This window comes from Electrophorus electricus, chromosome 1, assembly GCF_013358815.1.
Source record: "Electrophorus electricus isolate fEleEle1 chromosome 1, fEleEle1.pri, whole genome shotgun sequence".
Taxonomy (NCBI): domain Eukaryota; kingdom Metazoa; phylum Chordata; class Actinopteri; order Gymnotiformes; family Gymnotidae; genus Electrophorus; species Electrophorus electricus.
The window spans coordinates 26819013-26838620 of NC_049535.1; the positions used below are offsets into that span (position 1 = coordinate 26819013).

Consider the following 19608-nt stretch of genomic DNA (forward strand, 5'->3'; position numbering starts at 1 on the left):
TCTAGAGAACAATGAGACCATAAGTGTCTGAAGGGTGAAGGTTTTTGACAGGCGATGCACTATAGCACCATGTGAATGCCTTGATGAGAAAGACCGACATTCTGTCTCCACCTGCGAGCACTGGTGAGTGGATCGTTTCATCTCCCCTCTACACTGATACATGGCAGATGGCATTGTGCAGGCCGATTTTAGTGCACCTGTCATGCGGGTGCGGGAGGCTGTTTTATTATCAGCCATGACTCAGTGGTGAGAGTTCGTTACACTCAGAGTCATTTTGTTTCATAGTGAGAAGGTGGTGCGTGGAAGTGATGGTGAAAGGACACTGTGTGATAACTGATCTACCAACAACATTGTGACAGCTGTTTAAGGCCATCCTGAACTTTTCTTCATGTATGAAGTCACCTTATAAAGACATGAAAAACTACAAAACTGTGTTTGTAAAACATAGTGTAAGACAGACTGTGTTGTGATATGAAATTTAGTTCTGCTGTGGTTATAATACATTTTAAGTGAGTGGTAAATCAATACTCATTCAGTTCAGTTCAATTAATATTTAGTTCAATCTTATTTTAAATAAAAGCTATTTAAAAACATAGATTTAAACATAGATTTAATCCTAGACTAAATGTAATCTACAAAGCACAATGACTGCATGGTTTAGTCCAAGAACAGGTTCAAAGACTTAAAATATTGTGTTTCAGCAGTAATATTTTACTATGTAGTTTCCAGATTCTGTCATTTGCCTTATTGTGTAACTGAATGACTAAGCAGTGCTGTAAAACACAATTGCTAATTACATTTGGAAAAAGCACAATCCATAGAGAACTCAGGGCTGCAATATTATGGTCCATTTAAAAGGTTGATAATGTGTGCTCTTACATTTATTTGTTGTGTGTGAGTGAGAGATGGCATCGAATAATCATCTGCTGTGTTTACTGTAGTTTGAACGACTTTTGCTTCCTGACCCATTTGACCTTTGACATTATGGCTAGCACAGAGATGCCTAATGTCTCTCCTGCACCCACTAAAGAAGACTCACAGGGACCCAAGAGCCTACCTGCTGCTGATATAGCAGTGCTAGTGGTGTATTTCTTATTGATCTTGGCAGTAGGACTATGGGTAGGCTTCTTTGCAAGAACTCTCATATCACTGATAAGGTCCTACACACATATATATTTCTCCAGAAAATAAAAGTTGATTTGAAGTCTTCCAAGGCAAATAAACTACACTAGTTTGCAATTGGAATGATGTCATTACGATATGTTTTTTTAGATGTCAGCTAATAGATAACATTTTTAAGTAATTGTATCTGTTGAGTGTCACATATATGCCTTATTGTCTTACCTCGTTCATTTCAAGTCTATGTGGAAAACCAAGAGAAGTACAGTCAACGGATATTTTCTAGCAGGCAAAAACATGACCTGGTGGCCGGTGAGTCCCAACAGCTGACATTAACGAGGGCAGTTTCTTCAGGCGCATCTAATTGCAGCTAGTGAAGGGTTTGCTAATGGTGAGCATTGTTTGCAGGTGGGAACGTCCTTGTTTGCCAGTAATGTGGGCAGTGGCCACTTCATTGGGCTGGCAGGCTCAGGAGCTGCAGCTGGCATTGGCCCTGTTGCATACGAGTGGAATGTAAGGCTCCAGTGCCACAAACCATTTTAAATTGTGCTGAATTCTTACTGTTTGGATAAGTGGTGAGGAATGGATAATTTCCATTTCAGAAAAAACCTAAACTACATTTAAAACTCAGCAATCAGGAAAAATAGCATGACCTAGCTTATGGTTCACATAAGATATTCCTGAATTCCTAGCTAAAATTCATGTTGAATTTTGAGAAATGAAGTTTACTGAAGGTGAGTGCTATTAATGTCACTGTTTATTCATACTGGCAGGGTATGCTGATGGTCCTGGTTCTAGGCTGGTTCTTCCTACCCATCTACATTGCTTCAGGGGTAAGAGAATGCAACCAGGCTTCTAGACTATATACTGCAGTACATGACTGATGTTTTGTAATTCATATTCAATGCACATACTGTTCATCAAAGGTATGTTAATGTTCTCCTAGGTGACAACTATGCCTGAGTATCTTCAGAGAAGATTTGGGGGCAAAAGAATTCAGATATTTATTGCCATCTTGTATTTATTTATTTACATCTTTACAAAAATATCAGTAAGTACATTACAATTTTGAGGTTTTGTGTGCTGGTTTTCTGAACATTTGCAGTAGCTTTAAAATGTATTTATTGATCATAAACTATTTTAAAAAAAAATACTAACATAAATAACACAATTCAACACACATAAAAACCAGAATTTGTGTGTTTGCATTCTTGTATAATGGAAATTAGCATTTTACTTGATATAACCTCCATTAAATCCTGGCATGTGTTCCCAGAAGTGCGACCATGCTCAGTACAGTGTGTGTGCAGGTGGATATGTACGCTGGTGCAGTGTTCATTCAGCAGGCTCTTGGCTGGGATATTTATCTGGCTGTGGTACTTCTTCTCGTCATCACAGCTTTCTACACAGTAGCAGGTGAATGCTCACTGAGTACTTAATAACATGCTTAAAAAACAAAACCAAAGAATGTTTTTACTGTCCTTTTCCCCACTTTAAACAAGGAATTAGCCTGACAGTATTCTTCAGACTAACATATTTATGCTAACATAAGGATATATTTTTTACTAGAGTCTACAAAGCACTGCTGTAAGTCTCTTTGAATAAGGGTGTCTGATAAATGTGGTAAATGTACACATAAGAGTAGCAGGTGAGAGGGTCTTTCCACCTCACTACATATACTGAGCTCCTCATTTAAAACACATTCAGTGAGATGCAAACACACTAATTGTTTGATTTTGGATTTGTCATGTGAGAAGTGTGGGCCAGTGTCCACTTTGCTGTCCCATTTTGAAGCACGCTTGTCTGGGTATGCTTACAGGTGGCCTTGCTGCAGTCATCTACACAGATGCAGCTCAGACTCTGGTCATGCTGATGGGGGCCCTGACGCTTATGGGCTTCAGTATGTGCTGATTATCGTATCCTGCTCTATGTGGATTTCCATGCACAATAAACACAAAATAACATCAGAATTCTCCTCTAATTTTCAACCTTGCTCTTGCTCTCATGTTTTGTCTGGGTGGAGGTTTCACAGAGGTTGGGGGGTGGCAAGCTGTCTTTGATAGATATAGCAGTGCCATCCCCTCCATTAGACCCCCAAACACCACCTGTGGGATCCCTCGTGAAGATGCCTTCCACCTTTTCCGTGACCCTCTGACCTCTGACCTACCCTGGCCAGGTGTGCTGCTGGGCATGTCCATCCCATCCATGTGGTACTGGTGTTCTGACCAGGTGAGGGAGGAGAAAAAGCTGAGTCATTTATACAGTTCTACCATGGTGCTACCAAGGACACCGATACTGGACACATTGTGCTAATTGGACACAAATATTGGACACATGCTACCAAGAACACAGATATTGGATATATGGTGCAAAAAGAATACAGATATTGCAAAAAACTCATCATAGAACAGCATTTTTTTTTTTTCAATGATCAATTATGGGTGCACCAAAACTTCTAACTACTTACTATTATGTCTTTGAAGACTGCTGTAGTCATGCAGTAGACATAAACTGAGGTTCAAGATCTATTTATTTGAGTGCTCCCCATTACAATAGATCTAAGCCTGTGTGTGAGATGTGATTCTTTGAGCAATCATTGGTTCATGTGTGTGTGCAGGTTATAGTGCAGCGTTCCCTGGCTGCTAAGAACCTACTACATGCTAAAGGAGGGTCTCTGCTGGCTGCCTACCTCAAGGTCCTGCCCTTTTTCATGATGCTTCTGCCTGGTATGATCAGCAGAATACTGTATCCAGGTCTGTACTGGGTTGACTAGCATGTTTAAATGGCTCTCATATAGAGGATATTCGTCCCACATTTCATGCTGTTAAACTGCTGGACTATTCAGTGCATCCTACCCATTTTGGTTGTCTGTGGTGTGACTGTGTAGATGAGGTAGCATGTGCTGACCCAGAGGCGTGTAAGAAGGTTTGTGGAAATTCGGTGGGCTGCTCGGATATTGCTTATGCCAAACTTGTCATGGAACTCCTTCCTTCAGGTGAAGATTTTGATCAGCCTCTTCAGTCTGTTTACTTCATTTATTTGTTTGATCTCAAAAATGTTTATGGTTGACGTTTGCGTGTCTATGTGCAGGACTGCGGGGTCTCATGATGGCTGTGTTGCTGGCTGCTCTTATGTCTTCCCTGACCTCCATCTTCAACAGCTCCAGCACACTCTTCACCATGGACCTGTGGAGACACATGCGCCGTGCCTCTGAGTGGGAGCTCATGATCGTGGGCAGGTAGGACATTAATACTTACACATCATGTCACTAATGCCCAGGCCAGTATAAGCACTCCTGCTATCCATGGTTCATGTGGTCTGCTGGTCTCACTGTAACTGACATTGAAGGAGAGTTGTCACTTTGTATGTTTTAGTGATATTGTAGAATTTGTCTAGCTCTGTACTATTTTCAAAAGCATTTACATTATTTAACCAACACTTTTATCTAAAGCAACTTACAATTATGACTGAGTACAATTTGAACAAATGAAGGTTAAGAGCCTTGCTCAGGGGCCCAACAGTGGCAACTTGGCAGTAGGGGGACTTGAACTGGCAACCTTCTGGTTACTAGTTAAGTACCTTAACCATGGAGCTACCACTACATGCAGTTGTGATGTTACATTGTTTAAGAAAATGTTACCTGTAACGCTTAACGAACACTGAATTGCATGTGCAGTAGAAACTGTACAGCAAGCAAAAGTGCTTGCAGAGCTGATGAAGGACCTCTGTCCAAAATATTCTGTTACTCTGTTACTCATGTCTGCAATTTTTATTACCTCTACATCTTTTACTACAGTACACCACAGTTACTCTCAGGAATCTTCATATATAGCTATATGTGTGTGTGTTCAGAGTGTTTGTACTTGTATTAGTGGTGGTGTCAGTGTTATGGATCCCTCTGGTTCAAGCCAGTCAGGGTGGACAGCTTTTCATCTACATCCAATCTATCAGCATCTACCTACAGCCCCCTGTCTCTGTTGTGTTCCTGATGGGCTGCTTCTGGAAAAGGACAAATGAGAAGGTACTCTGTATAATCAGTCAGTCAGCAGTGTTGACTGCATTCTAGTGGGATAGATTAGCCGTGGTATGTATGCATACTCTAAGTCTTGTTTCTTTAAAGATTTTCTGTCTAAGTGGTTTTGCCAGTTAAACAGCAATATATTTGAAGAATAACTAATAATGTAATTGTCGAATCAGGCATTTATGTTAATAAATACACTATATGTCAGCTAGTATGTAATGGTTAAGTTGTATTACTATGTATGTATGTACATACAGCATGCAGTATAAGTGGGACAGAGGATATGGCTACAAATCTGAACTTGATGTGTTGAACTTCATTCATGTGCCTGCTCAGGGGGCCTTCTGGGGCTTGGTGCTGGGTCTGCTGGTTGGACTTGTACGTATGATTCTGGATTTCATCTACCCGGTACCGCAGTGCTACGAGACAGATAGTAGACCTGATGTCATCAAATACGTGCACTACCTGTATTTCTCCATCATCCTCTCTTTGTTCACACTGACTGTGGTGGTGTGCATCAGTCTGACTGCAGAAAAACCCACAGAAGAACAGGTCTCTCTTGCACACACGTCTCTCTCAGACACCATACACTCACAATACCGCTTGTGATAACAGCATTTAATTCAGAAGTTGAAGTGTACAGGAGCAAAAGGTCTATACAAGTATAGAAGTGTCTCATAATCCAACATCAAAAACTGTCTAATTCCATATTAGCCAATATATAAATCTTGTGTGTTGCAGATAAGTCGCCTGACATGGTTTACAAGGTTAGATCCTGTGCAGAGGAGTGAAGCAGATAAGGAAGCTGCATTTCATATTCCTGACCCTGGAACGCATGAAACAGAAAAGAGCAGCGTAAATATTGAGGAGTGCCCAAAAGGTTTGTTACACTGATAAACAAATTTTTGAGAGAATTTTTTTCCTCCACTGTTTTTCGTGTTAGATTTTAACACGCTGAACACAAAAATGTATTTATAATGTCTGTGTCACGTACCATTTATCAGAAAATTGTGATTTTCATTAAGCATTGTCAAGTGTCTAGCGGCGTACACTGTGATGGCAATGCTGGCAACATGAAACAGTACTAGATTTTCATTTATAATCACTGTCTGATGCTTCACGGATAAGAGTCCAACAATAGTCTCCCATCATAGACGGATTCCATTTGCCCTAATACCATTTCTCCATCTTGGCCATGTCTTGATGAAACCTTTCACCATGTTCGTCACTCATGGTGCCGAGCTTGTCTGGGAAGAAGTCCAAGTGGGAATGAAGAAAATGTATCTTACGTGACATGTTGCACTTTATCGATTTGTATGCCTGAAGCAGACACTGAACTTGTTTTTCATAGTCAGGTGCTTTGTAGTTACCTAGAAAGTTACAAACGACATTCTTGAAGGCTGTCCACACTACACATTCTGCACCCTGCAGAAGACCATCAAAGTGGCTATCATTCATCACATCTTGGATCTGTGGGCCAAAGACCTTCTTTTATCTTGGCATCACTTATGCGTGGAAACATCTGCCGCAGATAAGCAAAGGCCTCACTTTGCTTGTTCATTGCCTTAATGAAATCTTTCATTAGCCCAAGTTTGATGTGCAAAGTCGGAAGAAATATCTTCTTTGGATCTACCAGTGGGTCATGGGTGTAACATTCTTCTGACCTGGCACCAGTTTCTTGCGGGAAGGCCAGACCTTTCTGATGTAATGCGAATCTCTTGCTCGACTGTTCCACTCACAAAGGAAGCAACGATACTTGGTGTAACAAAGCTGCAGACCGAGTAGAATTGCAACTACCTTAAGATCACCACACAAATTCCAGTTGTATCTCGAGTACTGAATGTGGTTCAGCAGAAGCTGCATGTTCTCATACATTTCTTTCATATGAATGGCATGTCCGATAGGTATGGAAGAGTAACTATTGCCATTGTGCAGCAAAACAGCCTTCAAGCTCAAGACTGATGAGATAATAAACAGTCGCCATTCTGATGGTTCATGCCCACCACCGAGAGCACAAAACAATCCATCGATGTCAACAAAAAGTCAGACTGTCAACTTGACTGAAATATTTTGTCAAATCTTCATGACGGCTGCGAAATACTGAAATGTTCGTGCCGAATGACAAAAGATTCCATCCTTGCAGCCTTGACCCAAGCAGCTCTGCCTGACTCTTTGATAAACCCAAATCTCTGACCAGATCATTCAGCTCTACCTGAGATAATAAATGAGGGTTGCTGGATGTTGATGGCACGAAGTCTGGATCAGCAGCAGCTTCCATCTGCATCAGCTCACCATTACTGCCTACCTCCTCATCCTCATCCTGTAATGTCCACACATTTTGGAGGTTTTGGAACAGGAAGACTGTCATCATGCAGCACTGGTCTTATTGCCGATGCAAGGTTCGGGTACTCAATAAACTTCCGGTTCTTTGAAGAATATCCTGATACATTCGTCATGCAAAAGTAACAATCAGTTATGATCCTTCTGCTCCCTCCATATCATTGGGATAGCAAATGGCATGGATGGTCGCACACCTTTCAACCTAGCTCGCAGACTACTAGCACAAGATGCACAACATATTATGAGGAGCCCATGATTTGTCATGGTCACCAATTTTGCACCCAAAGTATAACTCGTACGCCTTCTTAATGAGTACAGTCATACTCCTTTTCAGTGCTTTCAGAGTAAACAGGCCACATATGTAATAAAACATGTCACAACTATTACGACGTTGGCACGACATTTCAGAATCTATATGAAATCAAGTCCACAGTCTTTAAACTCAACAGTTTCAGTTATATGAAACACTCATGTGCACAGACGTTACATAGAAAGACTGTTACTCGCTGCAACTGCTAGTTATGTAAGGCTGCGTTGACATGGAAAAAAGCTAGAATCTTGCAGCTGAGCTTGGACTTGCCCAAGCATGCCCGATCAAGTTACTGCATGATCAGAAAGAATTCCTTTGTGTACTTTAACAAATTTAGTCTCTATTAATGTTACATTGGTCACAGCCATCAAAAATATGATTTTAACCAAATAAATAAATAAAATTTACTGGCAAGCAAGTAAATCTATATACATGATATTATGTCTCAAAATTTCATAATGATTGTAAAACAAAAACAGCCGTTTCTCAAAAACCGTACGTGATGTAAAAATTTAGAAGTTTTTTCTGTGATTAGCATCAAAAGGTCTATTTGGAACACCATAAACTGTAAAGGAAACAAAAACCTTGTAAACCAGCGTTATCCTTTGGTGAGACTTGCATGCATAACAGACCCAAAGTGTTTAATGTTCAGAGTAAAAGCTCTTTAAAAAAATAAATAAAAAATCAGCCTTGGTCTGTACACTCAGAGATGCCTTCAGTGTAGACATGACAGTGTCGACATAGCGATGACAGGTGAACCAGCAGGGGGAGCCAGATAGTTGCAATATATAAATCTTTTATGGCTGTAACATGAGAATCCGAAGCTGGAAATCTTTTTTTCAAATTCCCCTGAAAGGTCCAAATGTATATGTCAAAAATATAGACTGAGTATGCTGAAAGTAGAGGTATTTTAGATATGATTTTAGATATGATTTTTGCTTTTCTTTTTAAAAAAAATCATGATCCCAAAATCTACATGTGAGTGCATTGAAAACATTAAAACACTTTTATATTCAATAACAGACCATGTTCCATAGGTGAAGGATGTGGGAGCGGTGGACTGCATGTTTTGAGAGGATTGCCTGCCCAATAATTCCCACTCACAGCAGTCTTGTGATTTTACACAAGAATGTTGATCCAAAATGATCATTTTAAAATCATATAATTTTCATCTCTTTCTTCCCAGACTCAAGTAGTATAAACCAAAATGGAAAGACTCCATCTAAGCTGAAGAACATCTTGCTCTGGCTGTGCGGAATGAAGCAAGAATCTGGAGGAGAAAATGCCCCTCCATCCCTTCCTGATACAGTGGTATGTTCCCTGGAGGAAGACCCACGCCTAAGGCATGTAGTAAATGGAAATCTTATTGTCTGCCTGTCTGTAGCAGTGTTTCTCATCGCCTACTGGGCATGAGACAATCTTATTGTCTGCCTGTCTGTAGCAGTGTTTCTCATCGCCTACTGGGCATGAGAGATCTGAGCTCCCAAACTGCCACTTCTTAAGGTTGTGTTTGACTGGTAGTATCAGTAGGCAAACAATGATAATCCCTCAAAATCAAGTTAACATTTTGGATTATATATCTTTTGGTAGTTATCAAACAACTAATCTCTTGTAAATCAGTTGCATTATTGGGTTTCTGCAATTTCATCTCAATGTTTATCACTCATTTCGCACATTTATGATCATTCCAAAATGGAATAAGATTGTTCTAAAATGGACAAAATGAGGTTTTGGGAGGAGAAAACTTCCAATGATGAGAAAAGTGCTATGGCTATAGTATTTATTTAGAATGAGCCATTGAGGAGTTTTTGAATATTACTGCAGTAACATTTATACTGCGGTTCAAGTGAACCTTTTTGGTTATTTGTCTTAAGAAATCGTCTGTTATCCCTAAGGTTTATTAATAAACATTCATACAAAACTGACACATCTCAAAGAGTTTATTTTAAATTCAAATTTTATTTATTTTTCTTATTGCCAGGCGTTTTATTAGGTATTTGTGTATCATAAAAGTTGCCATGTAGGAAATACAGCAGCAATCCGTACAATATACTATCTTTATTCACTCCATAGAACCAAGTAAGCCATTGAAATGCTGCTCACATGGAATAAAAGAGCCAAGAAAATTTTAAGAAAAATAAAAATCAACATTTAAAAGTCATTCAGGGATAGCATATCATAGGAAAAACAGGATTTGCAAGTCAGTAATGAAATGGATGAATGGCTGTTGCTTTTCCAACTGTTTCCTGAGTTGAACTGAACCATTAAAATACTCATCCATTTTTACTAATTCTGTGGCTCAAGGCAAAGGTAATGTGCTCTGAGAAGGAAAAGTAGAAAAAAATACATTACAGAAAGTTATTTTTTTTAAAAAAAGGCCTGGAGACTTTAAAAACTCAAAATTCCCACTCTATCCCAGCCCCTCCAACAAAGCCTTTCTAGGAGTTCAGTAATGGGTCCTTTTTAGAGGACTTCAAAACTGTGCAGCTTTTTACCTGAAATGGCCAAGCCTATTTTAGAAAGAGATGAAATTCAGACACATAGGGAAAAGTAACCTTTCAACTGGTAGGGTTAAATACTGTTATGTGTCTACAAAATTAGGCAACTCTTATGGCCAAATAAGAATATCAATGACATCTGTATTTAATAGAAGTTGAAGTAGATATTTTGGAATTTTGTTTTGATTTTGTTGTATTGCTGTATTTTTTGGTCCATTAGATCAAACCCTGTGAAGCTATACCATTTCAGTATGATTTTCTTTCAAATAAAACAAGTGGTGAAAAAAGTGATTGTCTAAATCTCAAACGTAAAATTGTAATATGCATCCAATATTGCACCAAAGTCAAACAATACTTGATATTTAGCCATATCCTGTATTTCCAACACAGGCCATTTGAACTCAAAGGTTCAGTACGCCACGCATATTATAACCATATTCTATAAGCCAATTGTTGGTCTTGTAAAAATCTCTAACACCATCTGAGGCGCAAAAAAAATTTAATCGTGCACTCTAGTAAGTTGCCTGACAGAGTTAAAGAAGATGGCAGGAATGGCAGGAATGAGACAGAAAAATAGCATACTCCCAATGCAGTACACACAGAGTTAGGAGTGTCTATGGATCCTGTTTAAGATGAAGCTCAGTTTGGTTTCCCCCTTACCTTACAATCGTGCAGTAAATACACTTCCAAAGTCACAAGTAATAATACATGTGTATACATACATAACACAAAAACATAAAATTCATTGAAACATTCTAAGTTTCAAGCCCAGGCCACCTGGAACATTCTAGAAGGTGAGAGAGGTTACAGTTTATATGGTACTGGTATATTATAAAGCATGTCTATCTGCTTACCTTCCCATATCAAGTTATAATATATCTGCAGCGTTGAAAATGGAAAAACAGTAACAGCTTTTAAGAAGTTCCATCAGTGCTTGAAAGGGAGGAGGGGCGGTGGTCCAGATCCAAAAAGCAAGGACTGATTGTCTTCAGGAATTCCCCCTGGGGTACAAAATCAGGAGTAAAGGGAATGATAGACTGTGTGAGGATGATTTTCCTATCCACCCCACATCACAGAATGGTGCTCTCTGATTGGTGGTCAGGATCAGGAAGTGTTGCCACAGGCTGTTCCACAGCTATCTCAGGGACAAGGACCCGCCCTGGCCCCTTCAAAGACACGGCCACATCTGTGCAATCAGAACATACAGTCAAACTTCAGAAACATATGTGGGGTACCTATGTAAAATAGTGGGAAGAGTAAAGAAAAAATACAAAACCTGCAACTAAATTTGGAAAAATAAGCACAAACAATTAACGCACCAAGAACCTGTTACTTTGTTAGATCAATTTTGACACAGTAATAGAATAAATTAATGTGTTTATTGGTCTTTAACTAAAATGAAGTAAGTGTAGCATCTTAAAACAGTATCCGTGGTGCGGATTCTATATGTTGCATCTTATTCTATACTGTATATATTATACAAGAGGGTGGGGGAAGCAGCAGACAGAAAAAAACAGTCTAAGATAGCAAGAGGCATTATGCTATCAAGCGGCATCATTCCACATGCAGGTCAGGTAACGGTTAGTTTGTTAACCTTGGATAAGCAGGGTTAGTGTGCTGTAGCATATACACAAGCACATTCACTGGCTCCCATTAGTTCCACACGTTAGCTTATAGGCCTGGCGTGCTTACCATAGCCTGCCACTCAACTCACAGTTCACAGGTAGGAGGTCACACATCTGCAACAGTTTAATAATGCCATATCATGCTCAAGGCACCCAGTTAATTCATGAATTACTCACTGATTACTTCTCAAGCAGAGAGTTCTGCTGGCAATAGCTCCTTAGAACAAGTAAACCATAGTGCACACTAGAAAACAGAGTTGTGACAAATTATCCCTAAACAGTGATCTCCCCAACCACCCCCCACCCCCCACCCCCCTCCCCCCTCCCGTGGAAGTGAATTATGAGAGCTAAAAGAAAGAAGAGGTGATAAACCCATAGCAGTGGAGCAGGCCCTGTGGTGGGGTGGATCCCAGTGCAATGATCATGCAGATGAAGCTGTGTGGTGAAATGAGTGAGTGGGTGGAGTTTCAGGCTCAGTGGGTGGGACTTCTGTAAACTGCTGAACTTTCCATTTCTATTAACGGGCTTTAACTCCCGAGCAGCATGCAGTTTCACTGACATGAGCCTTCCCACTGAGACTATTACGAGCTGCATGTGGCCATGGTTCCACAATTCACAAACAACTTCGACTTTCGGTGTAGAGAAGTAAATGTAAATTCAGCGTATGACTGATGCTTGATGGAATGACACTCAAAGACACACTTCTGGGCTGATGCATGTCTTTGTTTGGTTCAAATTCTAGGGTATCAATCACTCCCCTTAACACTCTAGCTGGTTTGAATTATCATGCCCTGAGTATGAGAGCTCACAGTGCCTTCAGAATGATCTAGAGTACTATGAATCCAAGGCGCTTGTGTGAGCTGAATGGAAACTGGGTTTTGTGATACATTAGACAATCATAAAATGACAGAAATGTCCTGTTCGTTCTAGAGAATTCTCCAGAACCTCCTTCACTACTGGCCACAGCATTCCATATGCTTTCTACAGTCACCAGTCATTCCTTGGATGAATCCAAAATGGACTGCCAAAGCATCCAAGCTAAGTCAGTGGAATTTTACCTTAACAACACTCCACCTTATATCTGGAGCTATCCGCACTTTCATTTTATCATGGTAAGCACAAGACAACCATATTATCGTATAAGCTGGTTTTATAGGTTGAGGCCACAAAGACACCATCTACCAGGATTGTAAATTATTTGATGTCATCACTTCTTGAAAGACCTAAAGAGCAGTGCTGATGTAGGCTTGTGGTGGCTCCCAGCCTCGTCAGAGGTCCCAGATGCATGGGTCCTCTTCCCAGAATGGTGAGCTCCAAGTTCCCAGTTAACATCATTCCAACTTGCTTAATTGCTTTCTTTCATTATACGAAAAAATGCAAAAAAGTGGCAAGGTGATCTTGATAGCCAGATCCCAGCTGAGCCAGATTTGCATTTAATCTGTGAACTGTGAATCAGTGAACTATTTTAATGCATCTTCTTTTGATAGTGTTAGACTTGCTTTTCACTATTTTCAAAGCTTGGAATACACAGCTTCATACTGTCTGTAGCATGCACAGAAGGTGTAATATTTTTGCACAACACATGATGTAAGTCCCTAGTGTTTCAAACTTTGCCTTTCCCAGAAACAATATGGACCATTTGAACCCCTAGTAAAAATTCCAAATGAAACATTTTATGAATTTGAAACTGGGAGACAGATGAAGACAGTAATTAAGATTAATAATAAGATGAATAGTGAACGTCAAAAGTGGCTGATATGTAATGACGATGTTGATAATGATGATGACGCTGATGACAAGCTAATAGCAGAACAAACATTCTAATTACTACCTGGCATAGGGTAAGATCCACAACCTGTGACAGGATTTGGACATTGGTTAGTAACACAAGTGAACTCTAGTAGCTTGGTGCAAGGATGAAGAATTTTCTCTCCACAAAGTTTGGAAGTTTCCATCCTCATATATAACAACAAGGGGAAAGATTCAGGACAGCACATGGAGATGCATTTCATTCTGAATAATGAGAGAATAATGAGCTCGATGAATATGGAGAAAATCCCCTCACCCACCACCCCGATCTCTGTCAAGCTCTATCAAGCATTAGCTCATGTGTTCCACATTTGTTTTTATACCATGAGAATAGAATGTCTTTTGAACTTCTTATTTTAAAAGCCATTTCCTTTCTGAATTTATTTTGTTGACAGTCATAATTTCTTTTTTTTAGCTCTCTATTTATAAAGTTTCTGAGGCTGAGTGCTTATCATTTCATTTGCCAAAATGGAAATGACTCTAAAACAGTTTTTTTCAACACTGTATGCATAACCCTCTGGAAAAATGCAGTACTATGGTGCAAGTTGACTTAAGCTTCAAGCTCAGGATACCCAAGTGTTAAGTGGTACAGGATACAGAAAATAATTTATTGTTGATTAGCTGCAAAATAAACAGCATCACATGGTTTTATTTAAAGGCCAACCTATGCAGCATTGAGATGGGGTCAGATCCATGTTTTTAGCATGTTAAGCATGTTAAACTTGGTCACGTGGGTGTTCCATGCTGTTTCTCCCAATCTATGCCTTGTAAAGATTAAAACCAACACATTATCATACTGTATTTTTCACATGGACATAACAAAGACAGATGGCACGCTAGTGGACAGTGGTCCTGCTCACTCAACTGTCATTGATTTCAGTAGTCAACAAAACCCTGTCTGCCCAAGCATTCTATTACCTGTGTTAGATAAGACAGAACCAAAACAATGTCCCATGCTCCTTGGATCTTACCAGTTATGATCTTGGATGCAGAGCCATATACCCCATTGGTGCCCTCGGTGGCAGGCTGGGGCGGTGGTGGTACGCTGGGCCTGGGCCGCGGCCGGGGCACTGGCCTGGGCCGAGAGAGGGAACCCGAGTGGAAGGATGACAGCGGGGTGGCCTGGGGCCCGTCGTGGGGGGGGGTGTCTGGCGGCGTGGGCGAGCTGGGTGGGGAGGACTCTGGATCAGCCATGCTCTGTGGAGGGTGGGGGGGAGGGTGGCTTGGGGCCTGCATGGGGATCTGGTTGCTGGAGTGGCGGCGTGGCATCAAGGTAGGCTGGGCAGAGCTGGTAACTGTGCTCTGAGGTGGGGTAGGGGAGATGGGCATGGGCTTAGGGGTCTGGGTTCCTTTGGGTGGTGCTGGGGCCTGCTTCTTTGTGCCTGAAACCATAAAGCATAGATTAACATGCAACATAAACCACTGAAAATAGTTGGTTAGCCTGCATGTTGAGATGGGGAGAGGGACGTTGAAGTCTTACCTTTGCGCATCAAGTGTGGACTGGGGCCTTTGGAAGCTGACACTGGAGTCCCCACAGTCAGCTGCCCAGAGGTTCCAGTGGGGCCTCCTGGTCCATTCCTCAGGGGCGGAGGCGTGGAGGTCGGTTCTCTGACAACACTAATGTTGGACAAACATGCTTAACATTAAATACAGTAAACTGTATTTGTAGGAATATCGTGTTAATAAATATTCTGCTTCTCATGCTGTGAAAGAAGGGTGCATGTTAGACATTAGTTGGCAAGTCAGTGCCAAAATAGAAATAAATGCACAAACTAACCCTAAGATAAAAATCACAGTTTCTACTGAAGCCATTAGATTGTATTTACACAATGTGCCATGCAGTGAATTCTGCTGCAAGAAATGAATGGAAAGCAGGAATGTGTTGGAAAGGCATTTAGGCTAGTTAGTTAACACAGACTCCAGCCAACAGTGAGCACAGTGACTCAGAGATGACGAAGAGAAGCGACGCGTTTACCAGGCTGGAAGGAAGGCGCCGTGTGATGTGAGAGGATGATCAGTCTGAGGAGATGGCTGACTAAGAAGCTTCCGGAATAGAACTGGTGTCTGAAGGCATTAATCCTCCTATATTACTACATTCAACTTGACCCAGACCACTGAAGCCAGAAGGTAAATTTTGTCTTTTTCATGTCATTTTACTTACTTGTATGGGACTTATTTGGTATGGTGATTTGGGAGATTTATTAAAGCAAAAAAAAAAAAGATGTCGAGAGCTCAGAGCTCACAGCACAAGACAGCTTACACTGCGCAGAGTCATCTGATGGCTGGCTAAAGGTGGGGCAGAGTGCTCCTGCGGTCTGATTGGCAACTGTAGTGTGGCGGTGGAAATGGTCTCTAGCATTTATGGCTGAGTCCTTACCTGCTATCCTCAGCGGACTGCAGCTGGCCTAAATGCTGCTGGGTGGGAGGGGCTGCAGCCCCTGCCTGGCCCGCCTCCGAGCCCCCTACGGGCAGCGGGGGGGCGGCCACAGTAGATGCAAGTGCCACCCCCACCTCAGCTGGAGGGAGAGGGGGCTGGAAGGCAGGCGAGGAGTGCTGCTTTCTATTGAGCGTGCCGGCTCTACGGGGAGTGTGCTCCGGCTGTTTGCTAGCGGGGATACAGGGGAGAGGGGAGAGAATGTGAACCACCCACACCGAACAGTGCTGCTGGACCCAAGAGGCATAGGAGTACATAGTCCATAGGAGAGGGAGAAGGAAGGAGTACCAGCACACCATACAAACAGCAAACCATAGGCACAGGGAAAGAGTGTTCTAACTCTACAGGAGTTACTGATTTTACAGTGTTTGTTTTTCCATTTAAATACTTATTTACAAACCATCTACTAACTGAATCCAGATGTTTATTTTGGCAATTCTCTTAAACATTATTTCAAGTTATTCACTAGGAATTGGCACACTGTAAAACTCTTTAAAACCCTGTACATGTGAGAAGCTCTTTATTAGTACAGGTGAGAAGCTGCTTATTAGCCATTTATTATTTTTTGTTATAGCTTTTAAGGAGGTTTTGCACTTTATGTGAAGACATTGCTTCAGGCCCATTTAGTCTATGGAACAAAGTGACTGAACTAACTTTTTATTTAAGTTGTACTAGGGGAGGAACCACATGACTGAAAAGACCTTTCAGCTTTTCAACCTTTGAACCCTTAGTCAGTCAACAGACAGAAGATGAGAACCTAAGGGCGTGGTGCCATGTTAGTCATACTTCACATGCCCTGAGAGTCCTGGCAACAATAGAAGACATTGTAACTTGTCTTTGTTCTAAATGTCAATCAGTTATATCCCTCAGTTGTGTCAAACTCGGCAGCATCAGATCCATTTGACACATTGTCAAAACCCTGGATACTGAAGTTATAGCTGCAACATGTATTGATTCCACATGATTCATTCAGACCCACTTCATAATATCCACATGAGCACTCACTTTACCATATATGACCAGGAGAGAAAACAAGTTTTATTGATTTAATTAGGCATACACAAAATGAAAACTGAAAGACAGAACATCTTGGAAGTTGACGCATGTGCAAGTAGCTACACAGCCTCTTCAGCTGGAGATGGACTGTCCGCCTTGACTGTGACACACTCATTGGCGACTACATAGAAGGCAGATGTGGCTGTGGATCTGGATGCCTGTCTGAGAAGGCGCGGGTGGGTTGGGTACCTGTCTTTGCGGGGAGTCTCAGCCTCTGGCGCCCCCTGGCTGCCCGGGCGCCTTCTGTCGATGGGTGGCTGCTCGGGCTCAGGGGTGCCCGGGTACCCAGGCTGGTGTGGGGGGACCGTAGGCATGGCAAACATGCCTGACACGTTAAAGTCCACATCTGAGGGGCATATGAGAAAAGAACAGGAAATAAGACTTTCCTCAAAAAGACAAAATTAATCTAGTCTGCTAGATAATAAGGTTTCCAATATGTTTAAAGTGATCCTACCACTGTGCTCCTGTAAATACTCATGTTTAGGTAAAGCGCCCCTAACAAACAAAAAATCATCTTACCATCTGGGAAGAACCAGTCAGAGTGCTGGATAATGGGTTCAATTATGGTCACCACATGGACCGAGGTAGCAGCCGCCATTTCAGCAAGGGACCTGCAAACAAATCGCACACATCTTAAATCATCCACTGGAAGGGAGAAGAGGATCTGAAAATTTGTGTTCAGTGACGTTCCACAAATGTGAAATTAAATGACAGGTTTGAAGCTGATCTATAACCAGCTGAGATGCTGAGTTCTCGTTATGACTGCACTAACCCCTCAGTCTTGGCCCAGAGCAGGTTGGGTCCCAGTACAATGGCAATGTTGCTTGGGGTCATCTTATTGACCTCACTCTCCTGAGCTAGCTTGGCAAGGAACTTCACCAAATACCTTTACAGACACAAGATGAACTATGTTACGACAAACTGAAAGATCATAAAGGGGGTAAAATTAGGTGACTTCAGTTACCTCAGATTTGCCTTGTTGGCCTTTGGCAATCTGTCACATATCACCCATAGAGCCTGCAGTCTCTTATCTGGGTCTGAAACACTAACATACAAAAAAAAAGAGAATGAGCACTCAGTAATGAAACAGGAAAGATAATTCACAAGTTTTACAGTGTGCAAACACAATTCTGTGTGATTTCCATATATTTTCTATTTTTTTGCCTAGTCTTGATTAAATAATCCTACTGCTATCAGAGTTTGCCCTGATAGCAGTTGGCCATGTGTGAGTTACCTTGAGGCTTGAATCCAATCATCGTACAGCTGGAAGGTCATCAGAGGCTCAGGTAGCTCACGCAGGTAAGACTTCAGAGCTCCTGGTAATGGGAGGGAACGCTTCAGCGTAAAAATGAAGCTCAGCCAGTGTTTGTCATTCCGAAACACTCAACACAGGTTATGGGGCTTGTCACAGCAACAGGGAAGGCAAGCAGCAGTTTACCCATAAAAACTACACAAAAAATACTAGTCAGGTTGGTTTTTAGGGAAAACCAACTGAGCAAAGGTAAGAAGTGGAAAAGAACTTGTTACTTTGTATGTTTTAAAACATTAACTTAAAGTTGAAATGTTTAAGGCTACATAACTTCACAATGACATTGAACTGCAGCCGCATTGAAACTAGACAGAGTCATGACAGACTGCACCAGTCACTTAGCATGCTACAGGAAACACGGCTGCCCTAGCATTAACACCTCACACAAATCTGTGGAGGAAGCAGCACACTATGTCGCCAGGGTGTCGCATGCAAGTTCCTCTATGAGCCGGAGACCTGGCCACTGTTGATGAGAAGGACTCATACCAGCCACAGCGTGGGGGTCAGAATAGAACTCCTCCAACTGTGAAGTGGAACAGTCCAGTGCTGCCTTGAGCTTCTTCAGCTTGGAGGCCCCGGCTGCGATGCGGAACAACCCCTGCAAACAAAGCGTCAGTAACAGACAATCTCAGTCACCCTGGCAGAGAAAGAACAAGAAACGAGAAGACAAACGGTGTAGACATCAGGTGATGGAAAGCTGTTTCATTAGCACTATGAGAACAGGTCTTGAGGGGAAACGGCTGTCTCGTTTCAATCCTATAATTAGAGTAGGGGGTCTGGGCACAAACGCCAAAAGCAGAAGTAAGCTATACACTAACATCAGTGCTTGCATTCACACTTCCACAGTGTCAAAGCCTCTATCCACTAAAACAAAAGTCCCAGTGCTGCAGTGATTCATGTTTCCTCTTATTTAACTTATCAGCTGATTATCAGGCCCTTAGCTTGGTGACCTTGGTTGGATGAGCACCACACACACTCATAAACCCTGCAGCTCACTGGACATTTCCATATTAGACACAAGCCAGAATGCTCTGGAAATCAATGTTTAGTCAACTGTACTTGCATTCATACTCTTGCAGTTGTTATA

The 19608-nt window shown here is 41.6% G+C and overlaps 2 protein-coding genes across 8 annotated transcripts in view; one reads left to right on the forward strand and one right to left on the reverse strand.

The window, feature by feature from the left end:
* Nucleotides 1-10776, forward strand: slc5a11 (solute carrier family 5 member 11). 3 transcript variants are annotated; one of them, XM_027003327.2, is made up of 16 exons: nt 1-123; nt 942-1119; nt 1360-1431; nt 1528-1632; nt 1893-1952; nt 2066-2170; nt 2430-2535; nt 2939-3019; nt 3143-3348; nt 3737-3872; nt 4007-4114; nt 4210-4357; nt 4972-5140; nt 5477-5692; nt 5882-6020; nt 8977-10776. In XM_027003327.2, exons 2-16 carry the CDS (start codon nt 985-987, stop codon nt 9201-9203), a joined length of 2013 nt encoding a protein of 670 aa, XP_026859128.2. In that variant the 5' UTR covers nt 1-123; nt 942-984; the 3' UTR covers nt 9204-10776. The 3 variants fall into 3 exon arrangements, with proteins under 3 accessions (XP_026859128.2, XP_026859129.2, XP_026859130.2); XM_027003328.2 differs by having other exon boundaries at nt 3152-3348; XM_027003329.2 differs by having other exon boundaries at nt 993-1119.
* The window catches only part of arhgap17b (Rho GTPase activating protein 17b), a 22740-nt gene continuing 12965 nt past the window's right edge, over nt 9834-19608 (reverse strand). For 2 of the 5 annotated variants that reach the window (XM_035524155.1, XM_035524150.1), the window contains exons 11-20: nt 19008-19119; nt 18447-18528; nt 18177-18257; nt 17985-18098; nt 17732-17823; nt 17402-17558; nt 16100-16327; nt 15203-15339; nt 14694-15104; nt 9834-11474 (exon numbers count right to left, since the gene is read on the reverse strand). In XM_035524155.1, coding sequence (XP_035380048.1) covers nt 11359-11474; nt 14694-15104; nt 15203-15339; nt 16100-16327; nt 17402-17558; nt 17732-17823; nt 17985-18098; nt 18177-18257; nt 18447-18528; nt 19008-19119 — 1530 coding nt within the window. In that variant the 3' untranslated portion in view covers nt 9834-11358. Of the gene's footprint in view, nt 11475-11980; nt 12028-12246; nt 13769-14693; nt 15105-15202; nt 15340-16099; nt 16328-17401; nt 17559-17731; nt 17824-17984; nt 18099-18176; nt 18258-18446; nt 18529-19007; nt 19120-19608 lie in introns of those variants that run through there. The other 3 variants (XM_035524160.1, XM_035524156.1, XM_035524163.1) reach the window with 3 other exon arrangements.